The 15,654-nt window shown below is 44.1% G+C and overlaps 1 protein-coding gene across 1 annotated transcript; it reads right to left on the reverse strand.

Moving 5' to 3' along the window:
• Positions 1-10,131: 10,131 nt before the first annotated feature.
• Positions 10,132-14,454, reverse strand: LOC136453332 (purple acid phosphatase 2-like). Its single transcript, XM_066453901.1, has 8 exons — positions 14,042-14,454; positions 12,511-12,711; positions 12,313-12,424; positions 11,995-12,221; positions 11,721-11,859; positions 11,299-11,519; positions 10,849-10,970; positions 10,132-10,724 (listed from the first exon to the last, which is right to left on the reverse strand). Exons 1-8 carry the CDS (start codon positions 14,246-14,248, stop codon positions 10,526-10,528), a joined length of 1,428 nt encoding a protein of 475 aa, XP_066309998.1. The 5' UTR covers positions 14,249-14,454; the 3' UTR covers positions 10,132-10,525.
• Between the last annotated feature and the right edge of the window lie 1,200 nt (positions 14,455-15,654).

Below are 15,654 nucleotides of genomic sequence, written 5' to 3' on the forward strand. Positions count from 1 at the left end.
AGGGTTTGTGCAAGGAAGCAACAGGTAACTAGAAAATGGAAGATCACAAAAGTTGTCGGGCCACATAATTGTGCTGACCATGAGCTGACACTGAGGCATCGGCAGTTGACATCTACACTCATTGCCAAGCGGTTGATGGGAATTTTGCAGGGAGAACCTAACATGAAGGTGAGGATAATTATCAGAACCGTTGAGGCGTTGTATGGAGGATATGTGATAACTTATGGTAAAGCATGGAGGGCTAAGCAGCGAGCGTGGAAGATGATATATGGGGACTAGGAGGATGGGTATGAGCAGCTGCCAGTTCTTTTTAATGCAATCAAAGCGGTGAATCCAGGAATGCATTATGAGTACATCCCAAAACCTAATGCATGGAAGGATGGGAGGCAGATATTCTTTCGTGTCTTCTGGTGCTTCCCTCAGTGTGTCGAGGCCTTTAGGCACTGTCGTCCTATCTTCTCCATTAATGGTACGTTCTTGATTGGTAAATATCAGGGCACACTTCTTATAGCCATATCTTGTGACGCGAACAACAAGTCGGTTCCTTTAGCATTTGCTTTGGTTAAGGAGGAGAACAATGATAGTTGGGGATGGTTCTTGAGGCTAGTCCAGATACACATGGTTGGGCCTTGCAGGGAGGTTGGCGTCATATCTGATAGGCATCAGGGCATACTTAATGCCATGCGAGAGCAGATAGAGGGGTATGCACCTTTGCACCATCGTTGGTGTACTCGGCACCTTGCCGAGAATCTACTCTGGAAGGATGGTGTCAAGGGTAACTTTGATCTGTTCCAGGAGGCTGCTCGATAGCTTGAGGACAAGTACTTTAAGGAAAAGTTGGAGCAGGTCAGAACCGCATCAAATACAGAAGGCAGACAATGGCTCACAGGTTTGATGAGGGATTTGGAGAAATGGACGAGAGCTCACGCCGCCGGTGGATGGAGGTACGAGTTTCAGTGCAACAACATGACAGAGTCATTCAATAAGTTGCTATTGGGGATACGTGGTATGCCCGTGAATGCAATTGTTCAATTCACCTTCTATAAGCTTGTTGTCTGGTTCAACGATAGATACGCCCATGCATTGTAGTTGTGAAGTGATGGAGAGATATGGGCTCCGAAACCAAAGGCACACCTAGAGAAGGCAAGAGAAAGGGCTGGCACACATGAGGTTGCATGCTTTGACCACGTCACAGGGACTTATTAGGTCAAGCATAGGGGTGATACAACGTCCGACGGCGAGGTCCGAGAGTCAAGGACACATGTGGTTGTCCTCTAAGATTTCAAGTGCACTTGTGGTAAACTAAGACAGTACCACTTTCTATGTTCTCATTTGGTGGCAGCAGCTAGGCATCGCAACTATAATATCGAGAGGAGGATACCTCACGAGTTCAGTGTCAATACGCTTGTGCACACATGGAGCCCCCGCTTTGTGTCTTTCCGGGACCCTAGAGAGTGGCCTCCATATGATGGGCCGAAGTACATTGTGGATCTAGCTTACCATTGAAACAAGCGTGGATCAAGGTAGAGGATGAGACACATGATGGTTATGGATTAGATACCCGGAAGAACGAGGCGTGGGAGAGGAACTCCATTTGTTACTGACCCCGAGCAGTACGAGTGCGGTAAGTGCGGTAGACTTGGCCACAATTCACAAAGTTGCCAATTGTCAGATTAGTGAGGTGCGACTATTGGTTCATTTTATTATTTTATATTTGTCGTCTTCATTTAATTAATTATGCATGTCTCTTTTTATGCTTGTATTTGTGTCAATTACTTATACATCTGTAAGTTCATGTTTCATTGTATATTGAAATTCTAATTCATTCACTTTTTTTGTAGGATGGAGCAATTCCACCTGCTCGACCCGACTTACGAGGCGATTCACCGAGGACGTCTCATAGCGCTGGGGCAGGTAATAATCTATAAGTTTTGTTCAAAATTTGGTGAACGTACATGTGTTCATGAAGTAACAGGAGACTATGTTTTATTCTATGCAGGACCTTCCGCTCCTTCATCCTAGAACCCACAGTGGGTTCTTGGACATGCGGTACGATGACAGGTACACTCCTTTCCTGCAAAGAGCTGGCCTGGATGTCATCTCTTTTAGGTTCATCGTGGGTTGCCCAAGTTCAACTCAGCGGCCATAACTACGCTGGTTGACAGGTATTAAATTGAATCATTGCCTCCATTCATGGCCATTTGTTCATGCGATTGACTTTTTGACAATTAATATTGCTTTGTCTTAAATATAGGTGGCGGCCGGAGACTCACAAGCTTTCCACCTACCTTTCGGGGAGATGACAGTCATGCTCCAAGACTGTCAGAAGATGCTAGGCCTAAGGATTCACGGCAACCCAGTCACCAGGCAGTGCAGGTCAGAGGGCTAGGAGAGCATGAGTGGAGGCCTTCCTTGGGTGTAGCTTGGCGAGCAAGTGGCTCGCACTTCTAGAGTTCCCATCTCCTAGCTACGGGAAGAGTTCGCATAGTGCCCCGAGGAGGCAGATGAGGAGACAGTTGGGTACTACTGCTGGGCGTGGATCCTACACCTATTTGCATGTGTTCTCTTCCCTGATGCCATGGGTGACAGTGCGTCCTGGATGTGGATCCACTGCCTCGGTGACTAGGACCAGGTGGGTTACTACAGCTGGGGCTCTGCAGTGTTGTGTTTTCTATACCGATAGCTGTGCGAGGGGTGTCATCGGTCTTCGTCAAACCCATCACTTGGTGGATGCGTGTACCTGTTACAGCTGTGGATGTGGGCTCGTCTTCTAGTTGGCCGTCCTAAGGTTTTGGATCGTCGTGAGTGGTTCCAAGGTCAGCCTCCAAGATGGCAGCCGACGTGGGCATACCTTTGGGACTAGGCCAGGGTTCCATACGCGAGGTTAGACCGGGCATACATTGAGGTCACCAATGAGCTAGACACGCTGACGGCGTCTAGTGTAAGTAAATTTTATTTCCCATGCTAGTTTGAAAAGGATTAGTATACCATCTAACATCTTGTTTGGACATGTTGTAGGTGGAGTGGGAGCCATACGGTGGAGAGGACGCACTTCCTTTTCAGTTGTGCAACATTTGTGGGGCCGACGACGACTTCTATAGGATGAGGTGCCCTCTAATCTGCTTCTATGCTGTCGAGTACCATCTGCTAGATAGGGTTGCACGCCAATTTGGAGTGAGACAGCTTTGACCTATGGCTCTGTTCTCGACTAGGGTTGACTTACACAAGTAAGTGTTTTGATATTTCAAATGTCTCATGATGATGGTCCATTTCTATTAATATGGTGACATGTACATGGATTCAAGTAACGATGACATACGTGTAGGTTGGATCGTCAGAGGAACAAAAAGATTTTTGATTAGGAGAGGCACCACTAGTCCTTCATTGAGGAATGAGAGGAGATGCATGACAACATGGATGACAACAACAAGCCGCACATGAACCATGAGTTTAGGCGGTACCAAGCTTGGTACCTAGCGTGCGACATGATGCAGGCTGAGGCTACAGTGGACCGAAGCTGACTACATCGACATCAAGTCCTCCAACGATAAGACATGGCGTACGACCAGTCGACTCGTGCAGGAAGGCAGGTGGAGGCAGGACCAATCTTGGACAGAGTGGTAAGTCAATTGCCTTATTTTTGTACGTTAAGTTGCATAACAATACATTAGGCGTTCTTGGACCGACATTAGGAGTTATCTATTGTAGTTAGTGCAACCTTCGAGCCGTATAACCCTTATAATATGTTAGATTCTTATACAAAAGAAAACAAAACCTATTGTTATCTGTTCAGAAGTATTATTATTGAGAACTTTGTTGTAGGGCAATACACTCAAATGCTTAGTTGAAGAGATCGAGCGTGTTCGGCCGATAGTCAATGACGACTACATACTTGGCTTCCTGGACGTAAGATTAAAAATATTCTTTCAAACATATCATTAATACGTTAGATTCTTTCAGTTAATATAATTTTGTACAACAGAGGCTGTCACGTCGTCTACGCCGTGCGGCTGGTCATTGTGGTTGCAGGACAGACACGATGCAAGACGTGTACGTTCCTTCCGTAGGTAGAGGAGGCTTGGGTTCCTCTAGTCAAGTAGCTACAGGGGACAGGGACGAGGACGAGGAAGACGACGACGATGACGTGGACAAGAGGCACGAGGAGCTTGGCCCCTCTCAGCTCCATGACTCTCCCTCGACTCATCCTACACCGCCTATAGGCACTAGGAACGCCGTCCGCATGACCCTTACACTCTAGGTACAAGCGCTCTCGATCACAAGGGTAAGGGCAAGAGTAGGAGGTAGTGAGGGATGTGGTAGTTGTTAGTATGCACTATTATGGATTTTGTATTTACTTTTCTATAACTATTTGAGATTGTATGGACATTGTGGACTATTTGGACTGCGTAGGACATATTATGTTGGTTGTGATGTTCGTTGTGGTTGCATTTTGCTCCTTGGATGATTAAATGTTTGGAATATATAATGATGTCCTCTGTTTGTAACTGTGGATGCTCCTAAAACAAGGAAAACTCTTGTGAATTTTTTTCGTGAAACAATAATCATACTACACTGCTAAAAAGGTATAAATGTAGTACACAGATTAACTATAAATTTATTAGAAAGTGTATAATCCAAACGTATCGTACATACACTTTGTAGATGAATATAGGGTTACCAAGCAATAGTGAATGATTCTATGCTTTTCAGATAATGAAAATAGACTTTTTAGATATAGGGACAACAGTAATTTATCACATCACTGATATAGTACTGGCATGCAAGGAAGCACAACTCCACTCTATCTCCACCATCCATCTTATTATTGTTTAATCCAAGGGCTTAGGTGAAGAGGCACACGGATCGCTAACATGGCACACTGAGAGGCCTCCATTCCTCCTCTCAACCTATAAATAACCAATCACTCCCTCTCATTCACACACACAACAAGGAAGAAGAACACTCCTCAGTATTTTCTTTTGTTGCAGTACCAATATCTGGAGGGTCATCCAGAGGGAGAGGAAAGGGGAAAGGAACTACCTAGGGGTGGGAGGGTCCTCTTGGTCCCGATTTCTTTGAGGAAGCTCTTTATGAGAGGTTCCCAGTTGAGAGCAAAAGTGATTTCACCAAAGAGGCACCACTAAGAGGATACGATGAAAGGAAAGAAGAGTGGCCAAAATATATGCATGGTGAGGACTGCCTAGTGCAGATGTTCACCGAGGGAATAGATAGAGGTCGTCGTTTCTTCAAATGCCCACGAGCATGGGTAATTGCTATTACTTTTTGTTTCTTAATATGTTTCTCTTGTATATAACTTACACGACATACTTATTGTAGTCTTCCTTGGCAAAAAAACTATGGGTTCAGTAGGTGGGTTGATCCTCGACCTATTTATCCACATGTGAAGTACATCTACTACCTATAGGACCGTATCTTTCGATCTAGAAAGGGAAGTTAGCAGCGGTTACAAGGATGACGGACAGGACGACAACAATAATGGTGCCGATTCACAGGAGGCACTCTACAATGATCCATATTGCACCTTCCCTAACCACAACAACAAGGGGCCTCCCCCGTCACCCCCGCCAACACCACCAACAACAACGGGAGGCTACTATGAAGAAGGTGCAATACAATTTGCTATGTGGCCACACTACTAGAATGACTTTATCTTTTTGACATACCATATCTATGTGTTTGTTGTTTGGTTTAATTACCTAAGGCATGTTAGGTTTAGTCGAAGGAAACTCTGTACCTAGGTTTGGTACATGTAGTCACATGCCATTTTATGTGTTTTGTGTGTTGATTTATATAATTCCGTACGTCGTTAGGTTTTTTTTGCAGCAATTGTTCATATTTCAATACGTTTGTATCATTAAGCGGAATATTAAGACCATAAATAATGAAAACAACCACATAATGAAAAGTTCAATACTATGCCACATTACACAATATATTAATACTAGAAGTACGTGCCGACAATAGACATAGGGGTAAATGCACTTTCAAATCCTCAGTCTGAAACGTACAGAGTAAGCAACTCATCATCCAAGTACCAGTCCTCTACCACAACCCTGTTGCTGTGGCTAGGATCACCTGCGTTGCTCTGACCTGCCTGTCGCCTGTAGTAAGAGGCCTCCGCTTCATTTGCAGCCGCTGTGGCCTGAGTGAAGAACACGCCGTCATCCTCCTCTGCCTATAAGCCCGCCTCTGCTAGAGCGATGAGCTCGCTTAGTCTGCCAGTGTCATCCTCAGCCTCCTATGTCTGTATGCCTACCTCTGCTAGAGCAATGAGCTCACTCAGTCTGCCAGTGTCGTTCTCATTCTTGTCCTCCTGATCAGACAACACAATTGGTGATTGAACGGTGCGACCAGCTCGTGATCTATGCTCATCTAACTTCTTCTCCTCATACCTTGCACGAGCCACCTCTGCGGTATGTTCCTCGCTGCAACTAATCCCTTCATGTATAAAATGTAATCAGTTAGCAATGCGATTATATTATATTTAAAATCAAGTAACGAAAAAAGGCTTTCAAACACCCACTGGCACATAATGTAGCAACATGCTCGTTCAAGACCTGCATCTATACTCTTGTCTCCTCCCTTGCCTCATTCTTTGCCCTCTCCCCCTCTAACGTCATCCACCTCTCCAATCCTCATTTGTTAAGCCCAACATCGATCAGGTTGCAAATACCGTGTTGTTTAGCAAACTCACGCATCTTTTCTTTGTGATGTTTAACGAATAGGTTGACGTAGTCAAGTCCATATCCCCTCTTCCGTGCAATTAGTTGCCTCTTCTTCAATTCATCCAAGAACTTAGCTTGATCATCGTAATATTCCCACCTGTATTTTCTAGTGCTCTGTTCAAAAAAATATTATATCATATATGTCTTAGCAAAAGAAACAAAATACGATTCTATGTTTACCACAAAAATAATGAACCTCATCATACTCAATCATATGGCCACAATAATGGTCTATTCCAAGCTCCGAAGGGACTATGCCATAGTTGGATTTAACACCGCATTCACACATGAGAGGAGGTGCTTTGTAGATTATCCTTTCTTTTCTTCTTTTCCTTAACCCTCCGCGTTTTTTCTAGCCATTGGTTCTTAGGACCATACAACCATTCCTTGAAACGACACTTCGCCATTGAAAACACCTAAATAATGAGACATTAGTACATGAACACATATAGCTTAAGATTTGAACACATACACTTTGCACTTACTTCATGCTTGTTTGGACACACAAACTCCAACGTATTCTCAGGGTTTATCACAGCTCGATCTCCGCAATCGCACAGAGGAGGTTCCTCGAGTCGTCTAACTGCGGCTAGGTGCTTCTCCTTAGCCGTCATTGGTGGAGGGTTAGGAGGGTGGAACCCACCGCTTGAAGTGCTCATGTGGATGTCTCCCTCTAAACCAATCGTCGAAAAGGAAGGTACCTAGGATCAAACTTATCTGTACCGTCGATCCACTAAAAGAAAAGACACCTCTCAAGATCCTACACAACGAGATTCCAACAAAATATTAGTAGCATACTTACACAAATAAAAAAAGGATAGTGGAAATAATTTCTTACATTAAAATGACTGCATGTGTAGAAGCACCATGCCGCTGTGTCCGGATGTTTCGATTGAAAAACATGGGCCGGGAAACCACAGTCATAGTTAGAGACAGGGAGGTCAGGAGGGATGGGGGCATCTTTGCTAGATGCGTCGGGGTATAATTCTCGAGAATAACCCCGTTTTCATCAAAACTCCTCCCGAAATATTTCTTGCATCTAACAAAACGGATGTAATTTAACAAACATAAATCAAAACATCACAAATAAATATCAATGAGAATCATAACTATAATACAACCAATTTCATTCTAAGAAACGAAAGCAGTTAACATTAAACCCTAAACCTAGGGTTTCCCATTTGATGCACAATAATGAACCCATAACATAACTACATGCGCCTAGGTTTGCTAGCTTTTTCCACGCCTTGGCATCATCCAACGGTTGTATAATATATATATTGATGGATACAATGAAACCCTAAATGATGACGATTATTACGTTCAAAAATCCGACTAATACATACCGAATCGATGTGAAAAAAACTAAGAGGGGAGCGATGATACCTTGCTCTCGAAGATCTATGGATCAAATCAAGATTTTCATGGTCCAATATGGTGATTCGTGAGGTAGAGTGAAGTGGGGTGAGAAAAAACCCGAGAGATAAGAAAAAAGAGGAAGAACGCTCGGGCAGGAAAGTTAGGCCGGGGTTAAATGTAGGGAGCTCGACGTCAGTCACTACGGTGCCGAGTTCGGCGCCATAGATCTTGGTGCCGAGCTCAGCGCTAGAGTGACTGGCGCCGAGCTCCCTGCCATGTTATCCACCGTGCCTAGGAGCTCGGCGCCAGAGACGTTGGCGCCTACCTCGGCGTCAGCATCAATGGCTCTGAGCTAAGGGTCTATTTTCTAAATTCTATCCATCAGGGATCTATTTGTGAGAAACTAAAAAAAAAAGACTAAATTATAAAAAAATTCGGGAGACTCAGGCACTTCGGGCGGTCGTACGGGCGTGTGCTGGCAAGAAGTGGTTTGTTTCGTGTCCGTGCGCACGGACGGAGTTTGGATTGTTTGGACTGTACAGTACTCTGTAGTGTCTTAACTTCGATGTTGGCATATTCCAAGATTTATAAAATAAAATATAAAAAATATAAATATTAGTAACATTTACTCCCTCCAAATTATAAATGATTTTGACTTTTTTAGTTCATCTATTTTGCTATGTATATAGATATACTATTATATATAGATGCATAACAAATGGATGTACTAAAAAAAAGTTAAAGTAACTTATAATTTGAAAAGGGGAGTATATTTTTAATTCAACGACTAATATAATATTATTATCTCTAAATAAGTTTTTTTAATTTATTTTTTTTCTAAAAAAATTAATGACCTTATGCTGACACAGTCTGCAATAAAATTGTAGTTCCTAGTAAGATCTACAATTTTGTAGCTAACATTTTTTTTATCTAAGATCGTTTTGAGACTCAAATACTTGTTCTCAGATCTCTAATTTTGAAATTCAACTTAAAAAAACTCAAACGACCTCAAATGTTAACGTGGTCTACGTCAAAATTGTAGCTCTCAATACGTTCCGCAACTTTGTAGTTGATGATATTTGTTTAGTGTTGTTTAGATGCCCAAATATTTGTTTTAAATTCTCATATTTCGAATTCAATCTCTTTGACTTTTTTAAACCACAAAAAATTTGAGCCTGTAAATTAACTCAAATAAAAAAGTTGTCAACTACAAGGTTAGATCATGTTGAGAGCTATAACTTTGGTTAGACCGCGCCAACTTTAGAGGTCATTTGAAAAAAATGAATTTCAAAATTAGAGAACTTTAAATTGTCAACTACAAAGTTGTTGACCTTACTGTGAACTATAACTTTAGTGTAGACCATGCCAATATCCAAGGTCATTTGAAAAATTCAAAAAATTAAAATTTAAAATCTAATAACTTAAAACAAATATTTAAGCCTATAAAATATATTAAATAATAAATGTATCAACTATAAAGTTGTAAATCGTGTCGAGCTCTACATCTTTTGATATAAAGCATACGACTTCACGTGAAAAAAGTTATGTTTTTATATAAGAGAAAGAGAGATAAATGAGAGGCAAGCCCCACTACCATGTCAGAGAAAAACGCTCAAGAAACCATTTTGAAATGATCAAGTGGTGTATTTATATGATTTTAAGATTTATATGGTGTATATTGTCCGGTATTGAGGTCCGAATATGTCTTTCAAATTCAGCAACTAGTTTAAAGGGGTAAATCAGACTTTACTCTATAAATTAATTAATTGGAGACGTTTCGAGGATTTCATGATCTTTGAGCTAGAAGTGAACACAGACAAAAATTGGATGGGAAAAAGTTTTCTAGTCCATATCTCCAGGTCCTTCACTGTTCCTATTTTATCTCTACTATATTTTGCATCTTAGTTCCTATATAAATACATATATGGTATTTAAACCTCAACAGGAAGAGTGCTAGCCAGCTAGTCGGGGCGCTTGAACAAAGACACTCGATCACGGCCAGAATTCCCTCAGATTAACGCTGCAATTTGCAATGCCGTGAAAGCAGGGTGTTATTATTATTTTCTGAATAAGAGAGCAGGGTATTATTGACCAGCACTTAGACGTACACACGCTGTTTAGCAATTTGCACACCACGCCCACAGTCCAACAGTGTCTTTACAGGTCACCACTGCGATCGGCTACTTATGCTGTGCACGTGAATTCTGTACACAATCAGAGTAGAGCCACTCCGTTTTACTCTTCACACGTTTCTCTCTCTCTCTCTCCAAGAGAGCACGACGACTGCACGAGCAACGACCCAGGAGAGCTAACTAGAACTGACAGATGCCTGCATCGGAGCTTCGGAGGCTTCGTGTATTCGGGGCAATGCTTATTGGTCGTGAGGAACCGCAACGAATAACCAGCTGCAGCTCTCGTCCTCACTGGAAATCGTCGGCCGAATCGTCCGTCGGCTCCCAGTACCGGTTGGTGAACCACATGGAGTCGGCGGCCACCGCGCTCCCGTCCTGGTTGCGGTGCCACGTGTAGTACGCGTGCGTCCGGTTCTTGATGTCCAGGATGGCGTGCCCGAAGCTCGCCTCCCTGAAGGCCGAGTAGCTCGGCTGCGGCTGCGACATGCTGCTCGAAATTTTTTTTTTTGCGAGCAGAGCCAACACATTGTTTGGTTAGGACATGAGGGAAATATGAACAAGCCATCTTCGCGAAGCTCAGGAACTGGAAATGCAGTAGTGTCTTATCTTACTTGGTAGCCAGTCCTTCCTGGTTCCCTCCATCGCCAATGGTGATGTAGACTGGGGCCGATTGATCAGGGATTGGAGTACACAGGCCATTCACAACGTTGTACGCCACATTTGATATCCTGTGCTGCAATCAGAAAATATTAATCTGCGTTACGGAACTCAGGATTATGATATTGTTCTAACCAGAGTATTGACGCCTAGCAAATTGAACTGAAAAGCTTTCATTGAAATGGAGACAAAGATATACACAAATAACTCTCGGTTGTTCTTTTTTAGAGGTTCAGTGCATATATTCATTAGGTTTACAGCCGAGGAAAGCCTCACCGGCGCACAAACACTAAATCCTACTTAGTATAACTCCCAGAAGTCAGAGGCCAAAAAAAACTCCAAGCAGAGTGAAAAAAACAACAACCATTTGCAGCAGAAGAATTTGATAGTACAGAGCTGCTTACTGTGCGTTCGTAGGCGTGGACATGTCCTGCAAACACAACGTCAACTTTGTACTTCACGAACCACGGCTCATACATCACCCTCATGGTTTCACCTTCCATATAGTGATAGTTGTAGCTATTGTACCATGGAGCATGCATGAGGACAATCAACCATGGTGTTTCACTCCTGTTGACCTTGGGAAATTCAGCTTCAAGCCACTTGTACTGAGGAGTGTATTTTCCTGGAAAAGGAACAGTAGCATTTATAGATAACCCTAATTCATTCTAGCTAGTAGCAACCAGAACATATGTGCATATTAACAGTGTATTATTTTACCCAAATGAAGCATATGACCAAATTATCTTATATCAAATACTGACTGGCATAGTGCATACTTGCAATAAAAGGACTAAAACACAGCATCAGTCCAACATACACATACCGTATGCTGAGTATGATGCCAAGACAATAATGTAGGCTGAGGCCCTTTTGATGGAATACCAGTAAGGTGCCGTGCTAACAGAAGCCTTGTAGGGTGTGGGATACCTGTGGCTGAATGGCTTGAATGGCTTTGTTTCACCCTGCAAATGTATGCAACTGAATGAACATTTCAATGCCTATAACATGGCTCTAGTGAAATATCTACTTTTTGAACTGTCAACACACACATTGAAACATATAGCATATGAAATAATGTAGAGGATAATACTACATACAAGTTCCGGAGCGAAATCTATCTCATGATTTCCAGCAGTCCAGATCCAAGGCTGGTATGCGACATTCCTCTCTACAAATCTTGCCCATGTATCCCACCTCACATTATCATGGTATGGGTAGTTATCTGCATATGACAAATCCCCAACAAAAAGCACTGCCTGTGCTTTTGCATTGGACTCATAATGAGTGAGTGTAACATTGGAATCGAAGCTCTGACCAAGATCACCTGAACAGAATTGTCAAGTTTCAGTAATATAATCAATCCTAGATTTCAGCGATGATCAATAAAGTCATAGCCTCATCATATTGGGAAGCACCTATGAGACCAAATGTATATGGAACATCTGGGCCACTTTCTGGAGGGGTCATAAACCAAAACTTCCTCACCGTTTGTCCAATCCCAACAGCATAGTAATACTTTGTGTCAAACTGAAACAAAGATGGGTATCCAAGTGAGATTCTATATGAGGAAAAAACAAACATACGTACAACCAAAATTCTGATGAGATGGTGACCTCCAACTTTTTGATTGTGCAATGATGAATGTATCCTGAGGTGTAGTTGTAGAAAGTATACTGAGTATGCTTCCCATTTGCAGTATAGTTGAGGTTGTCCTCTGAAGTCCCATAGATCACAGTACTCGAGCCAGGCTCACTTGTTGTCACCCATGAGATTATCATGGCTGTGCCATCATGATTTCCTTGTGTGATGTGAACCTTTGACAGCACAAAATCAATCAGCATCAGAGTGGAGATACCCCACTGACTATGGAGTAAGATGAAGCAAGAAAGGTGTGAGCACAACAGCATAGAAAAAAAAAGAAATGGACGTCAGCCTTGTGCAAAAGGCATTGTAATATTTAATAATTCTATGGAGTAAGATGAAGCAAGAACAAAAAGGTTAGGACAAAAGTAAACACAAAGAAGTCCACAAAAGGTGTCCTACAGCCTATAAGTAATGGTCAAACTCGAAAATAAATATATATGATGGAAGACTACTCTAGAAGTTGTTGGTAACTTTAAGAACGACTAAAGCAAAACAAATTGGCAAAAAGGTGGTACGGAACCAGTATTTCTAATTCAAGAGCACTGAGCTCTTAACGTTTAATTTGTGGCCTGGGATTAAGGATGCAAAAGTAGCCTGAAAAGCGTAAAATACATATAAGAAGCACTGAAAAAGACCCTACACTTTCATGGATGCAGTATAAATCTGTAACTTGCAAATTGCAATCATGAAGTAGGTTCAATCAAAACGTGCTAAGAACATAGCACAGGCCAAGGAAATACTACAACAGATAAATGGTCATCTAAAGAGAAAACTAGGGAATTAGAAGATAAAAAGGGTACAGATTTTCTAAAAGGCAGAGCTCAGCATTCAGTATAAAGGAAACCACAGGAACATCATCTTTTTTTTTGGTGATAAAGGATGTTAGATTAGTATGACAAAATGGACAATGACTAACTGTTGTGGTCTATGTGTTCTAGAAATAACATTCTAAAATGGTCCATAAACTATCTTCAAACGGCTTTTCAGTAGGATAGCTGACAGGAGCATATGCGGGCAAACCATGCCACTAAAAGAACATAGATTTTCAGATGGAAATATTTGAATTCAAGAAAACAGTGTGACTAATCGGAGGGAAGTTCCAAAGGAACCAACAGTAAAAACTTCACATGTACTACTGGGAAAGAATTTTCTTGTCTCAGCCTAGGCGCCTAGCTAGTATTCACATGGGCAGCATGTAACTAGCACGGATTTAAAATGACAAGCATACTACATACAAACGATCGGGATTAACGACAACTGCAGAATATAACCAAACAGACGCTGACAAACAAAATACAGATTCCCTGGAAGCACCAAAGATTCTGCAGAGCATGGCAATCCACTCTACCGACTCTGGCCACTCGTGCCTTTCACGTCGCAGCGACCACTGTGTGCTACCGGACGCGAACAGTATCCTATACAACGAACGATGACATAATCTGAAGTCTAGAACACAATCGTGATGAGCATAGCACGGGGCCATCCTATCGAGTGGTTTACCTGCTCGGGCGCATTGTAGCCCGGGGGAGGGCGGAAGACATCGGCGTCGAGTGGCATGTCGATGGCGGAGCCGAGTTGGCGCCGGTACTCGCTTGTCTGGCCGGCCTGGGCGCCCGGGCACACGACGCCCACGAGCAGCAGAGGAAGGAGGGCGACCCAGGCGAACGCCGCCACGGCGCCGATCTGGTCCACGCCGTGCCGCCCCATTCCCCGCAGCGGCGGCGCGGGGACGGCAGTGCCTCCTGTGTTCCGTGCTCTGCTTCTAGGCTTGGCGCCGCGGCTTGCTGGAGGTTGTATTGGACGAGAGAACGGGAATGGGATCGCGTGTTCGACTTCGTGCTCGGAGATGGATCGACTTTCTGGGTCAAAGCGTGCGGGGGAACGGGGGGTGTTGGAGATGGAATATGCTGATCCGAGGTGCCAAGAAATAATTTGGTGAAGGATACGGAGAGGACGGATTCGTTCTTTGTTTGAACACGGGGATTTTCAACTTTTTTGCCATCTTACCGATGACACTGCTTAGTTTGTCACTTTTATACGCGTTTCTACATCATTACTATCGCAAACAATAAACCTCCTACGTTTTATCATTTTTGCTAACATGTCACGTCAGGTGGGCACGTCAACGTAGCAGTGAGGCTGAGAAGGCCTACAGAGCATGCGAAATGACCTATTTATCTCTGTTGCTTCTCTCTCTCTACTCGCTGACGCATAGGCCCCACATGTCAACTTTGTCTTCAACCTCCCGCCATGGATGGGAGCCCGGCACCTCCAGCTTCATCTCACATCTTCAGCACCTGGATGGGAGCCAGACACCTCCAACTTCGTCATCCCTCCATAGCTGCCGAGTAGCCGAGGACGACGAGCAAGGCACCGCGCGCGAAGTCGATGGAGGAGTTCTTGTGGCAAAGAGGGGCCGGTGGCAGCCAGCCACGGGTAGAAGCGAGGCTCTCCGGCGGAGTGCTTCGGTTGAGGTGGAAGACGCCATGCGGCCATGGATTGACACTGAGATGTTGATAGGCGACCGCAACGGGTCCTTGCGGCGCCAACGAAGGAGACGGGGAGGCGAGAGCTGCTGTGTATGCGGAGATCGGTGAGCTCGACCTCGGGACGGCAATGGCGGCGACGACAGTGGTTCACGACGATGGGGCGAGGGTTGCCGAACGACGAGTAGCGGGGTGAAGTCGCCATGCCACTACGAACTCGCAGAGCCCATTGGGAGTAGCAGAGATGGCTGGATGGGGGAGATCGATGGTGACGATGGAGCTCCAGTCATGGCTGCAGCTCCGTGCAAGCTCCAGTCTTCTACCCCACCACCGTGGAAGCTGCAAACAGGAGCAAAGCAGGGAGCTTTTATGAGGCAGCAGCTCTGTAGCAGCACGACCTAGGTGCCAGCGCGCCGCTCCTCCTCCCTCCGCCGCCAGAGCCCGCTCGCCGTCGGGTCACTCGGCTTTGGGTGATGGCTGGAGGTTGAAGACAAAGCTGACGTGTGGGGCCCACGTGTCAGCGAGTAGAGGGAGATAAGCAACCGGAGTAAATAGGTGATTTTGCATGCTCTGTAGGCCTTCTCGGGCTCACTGCCACGCTGACGTGCCCACCTGGCGTGCCATGTC

Source organism: Miscanthus floridulus, chromosome 5 (assembly GCF_019320115.1).
Source record: "Miscanthus floridulus cultivar M001 chromosome 5, ASM1932011v1, whole genome shotgun sequence".
Classification (NCBI taxonomy): domain Eukaryota; kingdom Viridiplantae; phylum Streptophyta; class Magnoliopsida; order Poales; family Poaceae; genus Miscanthus; species Miscanthus floridulus.

Excerpts from the sequence above, each read along its gene's own strand:
- LOC136453332 (XM_066453901.1), bottom strand. The coding sequence starts at position 14,248 with ATGGGGCGGCACGGCGTGGACCAGATCGGCGCCGTGGCGGCGTTCGCC. Across the intron at positions 12,425-12,510 it reads GCACAATCAAAAAGTTGGAG|TTTGACACAAAGTATTACTA; the intron begins GTCACCATCTCA and ends TCTTTGTTTCAG. Across the intron at positions 11,520-11,720 it reads GGCATCATACTCAGCATACG|GAAAATACACTCCTCAGTAC; the intron begins GTATGTGTATGT and ends TTCCTTTTCCAG.